At 43.7% G+C, this 7,050-nt stretch overlaps 1 protein-coding gene across 1 annotated transcript in view; it reads right to left on the reverse strand.

The window, feature by feature from the left end:
• SDHA (succinate dehydrogenase complex flavoprotein subunit A) overlaps positions 1 to 7,013 on the reverse strand; it is a 39,735-nt gene extending 32,722 nt beyond the window's left edge. Inside the window, exon 1 of the mRNA XM_032765533.2 lies at positions 6,909 to 7,013. Within this exon, the coding sequence (XP_032621424.1) occupies positions 6,909 to 6,977 (69 nt within the window). The 5' untranslated portion in view covers positions 6,978 to 7,013. The remainder of the gene's footprint in view (positions 1 to 6,908) is intronic.
• Between the last annotated feature and the right edge of the window lie 37 nt (positions 7,014 to 7,050).

Consider the following 7,050-nt stretch of genomic DNA (forward strand, 5'->3'; position numbering starts at 1 on the left):
TTTTTTTTCCCCAGGAGGAACCTGAACTCGAGGTATTATGCACATATTGTAACATACATGAGGTCTGTCCCAAGACAGGGTGCACAAGTTCAGGTGTAAGTGGAGGTCTAACTACTGAAGAGAGACTTGAGGAGCACAGAGCGGCAAGTGTAGGACATACCAATATCAGTAATAACAAATCTCCTTTTGTTAAAAAGGTGAAGCATTTCAGATTTCAAGCAGTAATGATCAATAGCTCTGCTCAGATTCCTATGTTTTCCACCTTCTAGAAGTAGTATTTTTGATTAACCAAAGCACCTCTACATCTTGTACAGTTTCCACATGTGTCAGGTGTTTCCTTAGTGGAAATTCTACACTTCCCAAATTTGCAAATGATACAAACTTGAGAAGACACACACACAAAGGAAGACAGAACCAATGTACAATGTGAACTGGAGAGGTTAGAGTAGCAGGAACTACAATACCACAAAGATCTGGATTGATATTGTAAAGTCATTTAAATGCCTTAAAGGTTGACCTTTAAACAGATGTCATGACACAACCTTAAAGATAGGAGTGCTCCAGTGCCACTATAACATGCACCCTATACAAGAAAGGTAACAGGTACTGATACCAGAGGTAAGAATTGTAAAAGAAATATTTTTAAAGATTAACAGTCATAAAAAGGCATTCAGAAAAAGATTTTTATGGGGATGAACTTTGGAACTCTCTCATTAGTCACTGCACATTTTTTGTATCATTAACTAGACATATGTTAATGAACCAGATGAAAGTTTTCTAGTTCCTTGGCTATAATATGGTCATTTAGGTTTGGAAGAGTGATGTAACTAAACTGAGCTTTACCAAACCAAAGAAAAAGAATAGCACAAATATCGAGTATCTTGAACAAAGACTGGAACCAACTAGAAGTGAAAGCAAGTCAGTAACAACGATGGAGATGTTTTATAATGTGGACTAGTTTCCACTGTAAAACAGAGTGAGATCAAACTCATTTCCACTGGAAGCCTACAAAGGAATTTGCATTCTGGTCGCCGATGGAAGAGAGCTACTCCATTAGTCACTATACATATGCACAGTAGCATCTTCACTAAAGTGCTACAACAGCATAGTTGCGCCACTGTATGTGAAGGCAAACCCTACATCTGGGAAAGGTACTCAGGGTAAGTCTACAGTAAAAATGCTGCATTGGCGTAGCTGCATAGCCACAGTAGCACTTGAACGAAGATGTTCTACGCCGAACCAAGAGGTGGTAGCTATGTCAGTGGGAGAAGCTCTCTAGCGCTGTAGTGCTGTCTACACAGAGGTTAGCTCGATATAACTACATAGCTGAGGGGTGTAAGTTGTTCACAGGGATATAGGTGTGTATTGTAGACAAGACTTCAAATTGTTACAGCTGACTACAAAGTGGCAGGGATTGTTAAGCTTAAAGAGTTAACACATGTTGTAAGTATCAGAGGGGTAGCTGTGTTAGTCTGGATCTGTAAAAAGCAACAAAGTCCTGTGGCACCTTAAAGACTGAGGCCTTGGCTACACTAGAGAGTTACAGCGCTGTTGTTGGCTTTATAGCGCTGCAACTCACTTCCCGTCCACACTGGCAAGGCACATACAGCGCTGTATCTCCGTGGCTACAGCGCTGCTTGTACTCCACCTCGAGGAGAGTAATAAAGAGTATAGCGCTGCAGCGCTGGGGTGCCAGTGTAAACAGGGAATAATCTTAGTACGCTGTAACTGACCTCCAGAAGCTTCCCATAATCCTTTTAAGTGAAATTATTCTTTGTTTTGTTGTGAACTCTGGGCTCCAGAGCTGGTTATCAAAAAAACAAACAAAGCTAGTGTTTGCTGTGAATGGGCAGAGGCAGGGGGGCTCCCTTTGAAAGGGCCCACAGCTAGTGTTTACTTGAAGAGAGAAGCAGCATGGCCGTGGGCTGCTTATCTGGTCTGTGACGGAAAAAAACAGTTGCTGTTTGCTTTCCTTGAGTGAGAGAGGGGTGACAGAAGGGGTCGGAACTTGCAAGGCAGGGTGCTGACACAGTGTCAGCTCCAAAAATCCACACTCTCTCTCCCCCACACTCCCTGTCACACTCCACCCCACCCTTTTGAAAAGCACATTGCAGCCACTTGAACACTGGGATAGCTACCAGTGCACTATGGGCAGCTGTCAGTGTGGACAAACTGCAGCGCTTTCCCTACTTGGCTGTACGAAGACAGGTGTAACTCCCAGCGTTGTACAGCTGCAAGTGTAGCCATACCCTAACAGACTATTGGAGAATAAGCTTTTGTGGGTGAATACCCACTTCGTCAGACACAAGAAACCATTCAAAATGAAGTGGGCAGTTAACATCTCTGCAGTCACAGGACAAAGCTGGTCCAATAAAAGTTATTACCTCACCCATCTCTCTCTCATAGTGTAAAATGCATAGAGCAGCAGTTTTCTTGGCTCCAAAACCTAGATTCAGACATATAGTTATATTGCAGTATTCCACTATATTTTACTGTGTAGTTTTATTTGCTTAGATAAAAGATAACATAACTTTACCTTGTTTATTGCTCAGAGTGATTGATAGCACAGCTTTACTGTGCAGAAAGAAAACTCAACTGGCAGTCAAGCAATTCCAAGCAGTTTATTTCTTGCTTTGTTTTACTAAAGGTGACATGCAAATATTTTTGAAGACTCCACCAACTATAAAATGTATTAACATCCTAAAACACAGGAAGAAGTTAACTGACCTATTTTCCTTCTTTTACATGTTTTAACACCCAAACCAATGAACTGAAACTACATGACACCCCAACACAAGCTTCTGCCTCAGAATCAGGATCTTCATTGATATCCAACATGGAAAACTAAGGCAGGCTGGAAACAGTCTGAATCCTGATGTTCAAGAAAAACCCACAACACTGTTCAGTTTTGAAACATTTAATATCCTTATTTTACAGAAAAACTTTGCTTTTGACACAGTAAGTGCATTCTACAGAACAAAATTAAGCCAACCTAATTTCTGTCAGCATACAGCCATCATGCTAATTGCACTGCCTGTGCTTATCTACACTTTGCTCATACCAATGGTGCGCATGCTCACCAAGAACGCTTACACCAATTAACTGTCATCATGAGATGGCTTCTTAAAGCCAGCAACAGTCGATGCAAGTAACTTAGAGTCTACACTGACACTGTGCTGACCTAACTATATTGACATTGATTCTATGGCTCTCGTGGAGGTGGAATTAAGGCAGAGTTGCAGGTGAGTTATGTCAGTGGGAAAATTTTAGGCTTTGTTTACACGGGAACTTTGTTGGCAAATCTTTTGTCAGTCAGGGTGTTAAAACACACACATACACACACCCCTGAATGACAAAAGTTTTACCAACAAAAAGTGCTGGTGTGAACAGCGCTCTGTTGGGAGGAGCGCTCTCCTGCCGACAAACAGCAGCTACAGTGCACGCCTTTCAGTGGCATAGCTTGGCTGTAGTAGCACAGCCGTGTCATTAAAAGCTGCATAGTGTACAAGATGCTTACATACTTAGGTTGATGTAAGCTGCCTTGACATCTATCTAACTCTGTAGTGTAGACCAGGCCTAGGTTCTAAATTATGAAACCTTTGTGTGTCACACATACAACTAGAAATGGGGGGCAGGGTATGCCTATATAGCAAAGAAAAACCTGCGACTGGCTCATGCCAGCCACAGGTGTCTAGTTGCTGTGTAGACATACCTGGGGAATACTCAGGAAAAGTGATAATCAGTTCCATGAGTTATATTTGCATACTAGTTCTGAAGTAGGTAAGTATTATCAATATGCATTTTCACCACACCTAATACTTTACTGTCCCACAAATTTTTTGTTTTGGCCATTTTCAAAATTAAACTATGTAAAGTTTCATTTATAACCAAATAAATTTAACAAATGAAGAGATATGTAAAAACAAGAACATTTAGTTACTCAATTGTGATTTTAAGACATACAGTAACCTTTTATATAACAGAACATTATACAACACACTCTAAGCATCCAATTTACCATACTAACATTCTTTATTATTTCTGGCTCCCTTGATATTATGTAAATTCAAAACAGCAGGGCTTCAACAACTAAAGAAAGGTAGGCAAGGCTTCAAAATGTTTTATTACTCCTGTTTGCCTAAACACTACAGTTCAATCTTTCTCCCTCTTCTAGCAAGCTCCTTTCCCTCCTTCTCCTAACAGGTCTGAGGACAGTCTTCCTCACAGCCTGTTCCACACAATGGTGGAAGTTGCTGCCCCTGCTCCTATACAGGAGACTTTTTCCTCCCAGCTTGTCCTTTGCACTCTGAACTCAGGACTGAGATGCTGTCAAGCCAAGGGAGGGGACAAGCTGAAAGGCAGAATGCCCCCATATAGCTGAGAGAAAGGACTCTGCTTAACCAGCCTAACTCCTCAGCAATAACTAGGAAAGCATCCTCCAGCAACAGGCAGGAAACAATGTCCTGTTCCAACACATGCCCTTGCCTTTTTTCTTTTGTGCTCCTCTGCAGCCAGGCAGAAAGGCAGGGGAAGTGACTTGTAGGCCAGCCTGCTTCTCTTTATTCTATCTCTGAAGTCCAAATTTTGGAGTTCCATAAAATTCAGCAGAAAATGTTATGGACCACTACATTAAGACACACATTTCCTTCCTATTTATTTCATTCTTCATATAAAACAGGGGTAGGCAATCTGCGGCACGCGAGCTGATTTCAGTGGCACTCGCACTGCCCGGGTCCTGGCCACCGGTCTGGGGGTCTCTGCATTTTAAATTTAATTTTACATGAAGCTTCTTATACATTTTGAAACCTTATTAACTTTACATACAACAATAGTTTAGTTATATATTATAGACTTCTAGAAAGAGACCTGCTAAAAACGTTAAAAATGTATTACTAGCACGCAAAACCTTAAATTAGAGTGAATAAATGAAGACTCAGCACAGCACTTCTGAAAGGTTGCTGACCCCTGATATAAAAGCTTTAAAAATCAATGCATTCAAGTCACTGGCTCATTTTCAATATTTCTCACTTATGTCCATTAGTTCTTTTCAATATTAGTTTTGAGTGAGTACAAAAGTTTTGGCTGCAATAGGAAAACTGCAAAGCAAAACTGAAACTGTAATTAAGCACATATCCCTATGCAAAAGGGCTCCAGTATTTAGGCTGTGGCAGAACCTAAATACGGAAATAAGTTTTAGTCTTTTTAAAATCAGTTTTCCCCCTTTGGAAATCATCTCTGTACTACTTTGCTGTTCCTGTTCAGAATGCAAAATTCCAAGAACCACAACTGTCGCTGAAAAATATTATTTATACCACCACAGAATGACATGTTTTGAAACATCTTCAGTTAACCAAAGTATCTGAAAACTTTTGGGGCAGAAAACAATTTAAGAAAGGTTAGATGAAGCTATTTGTCACTCCATAGCCTTTCCTACCAACCCCCACTCCTAATCTGGCTAGTGGAGACACAGCAGGGTCCTGTGGTCAGGGCACAGGCCTGGGAGCTAGGAGACCTTACACAAGTCACTTTTCTCTGTGCCTCAATATCCTCACCTCCCTGTTTATTTAGATTGTTAATCTGTCTTGCCAAGGACTGTATCTCATTTTGTTAGTTACTGTTCTTAGCACATAAAGGGGTCCCAATCCTACTTAGAGACTCTAGGTACTACTTGATCTTCGCTCATAGAGCTGAGAAGCATTCACCACAGAAATTTTTACTAATGAAAGGGCTAGTTACCCTGCCTTTGTTAATTTCATTGTGACAATGGAGTAAAAATAAGACAAGAACTAGCTCACTGCAGGTAGAGGAAAGAAAGTGAGGGGGGAATGAGAAGCATCAAGTGTCCTTTCAGGGGAGCTGGGATGCACACTATCTGTTTACATATAATTCCTCGCTTTATTAACAACCCACTCCAAACACTTTACATTTATGTAACTATCAAATATTTGTTCATAGAAAAATACTATTAATTCATTTAAAGCAATTGATGAAATACTCCAGACTCCAATAAAACCTCATACACATTGCTTTTTTGTTTAATAAAACACCAAGCTATTTAAAAGAGCCAAGCCATGTTGGTCTACTTGAGGATACTGGAGGTTCTTTGAAAGCCTTTCTACTAACGCACCATCATGACCGCTGTATTCCTCTGTCCACTTTTTTAATAAGACTGCTTAAAAAAAACAAAAACAAAAAACCACACTGCTTCTCAAGAACTAAACTCCTGCCACTGAATCCCTGGTACCTGAGGTCAAACCCCAAGGAGATACCACAGGAACAGAGTGTACAGGCACACAGGCCTTGTGTCAATGGTCAACCTGCTCAAACAAAGGCAAAGGGGGTACTGGAGAGGCAGAAGGCCACTGGACAGGACACCACCCTGCGGGCTGGGTTCCATACCTGGCTCTGCCTCCCACCAGCTGGATGACCTTGGGAAAGTCACTTCAGCCCGCAGCGCCTCGCTGTTCTCTCCCACCCTTTGTCCACCTTGTTCGTGTCTATTCAGACTGGGGGTGAACGGAGGGAGGGGTGGCAGCTAATGCCCGTGTCAGCAGAGTGCAGGGCCGGCCCCTCTCGCTACAAGGGCCCGGCGGGGGCGGGGGCTTTAACATCCCAAGTCTTCGGGCTCGGCGAGTTCAGGCACGAGACACGCATGGCAGCCCCCCGCCCCAGCAGCGCAGCCACGACAGAGGAGGGGCCGAGCCGGCAGCCTCTTGCCCGGAGCGGAGGGGGTAACTGGGAGCGGGGCAGCGCGTGGCTCCCCCCATCGCCGCGTGCGCGCGCTAGGCGAGCCGGTTAGACACGTCTGAGAGGCCCCCACGGGCCGACCAGCTCCCGCCCCGGGAGACGCCGATCCCGAGCCCACCCTACCGCAGGGGCTGGCTACCCGAGAGGCGGGGCGCACTCACCACTCCCGCCGGGGGTCGGAACAGCCGCTTCGCTAACCCCAGCGACGCCGCGCCGGCTGACGCCGCCATTCCGCCCTGTCCGCAGTCAGTCAGTTACTGCGCATGCGTGGCGGCGGGGCTGGCCGCGCTGTTACGAGCGCGA

Source organism: Chelonoidis abingdonii, chromosome 2 (assembly GCF_003597395.2).
Source record: "Chelonoidis abingdonii isolate Lonesome George chromosome 2, CheloAbing_2.0, whole genome shotgun sequence".
Taxonomy (NCBI): Eukaryota; Metazoa; Chordata; order Testudines; family Testudinidae; genus Chelonoidis; species Chelonoidis abingdonii.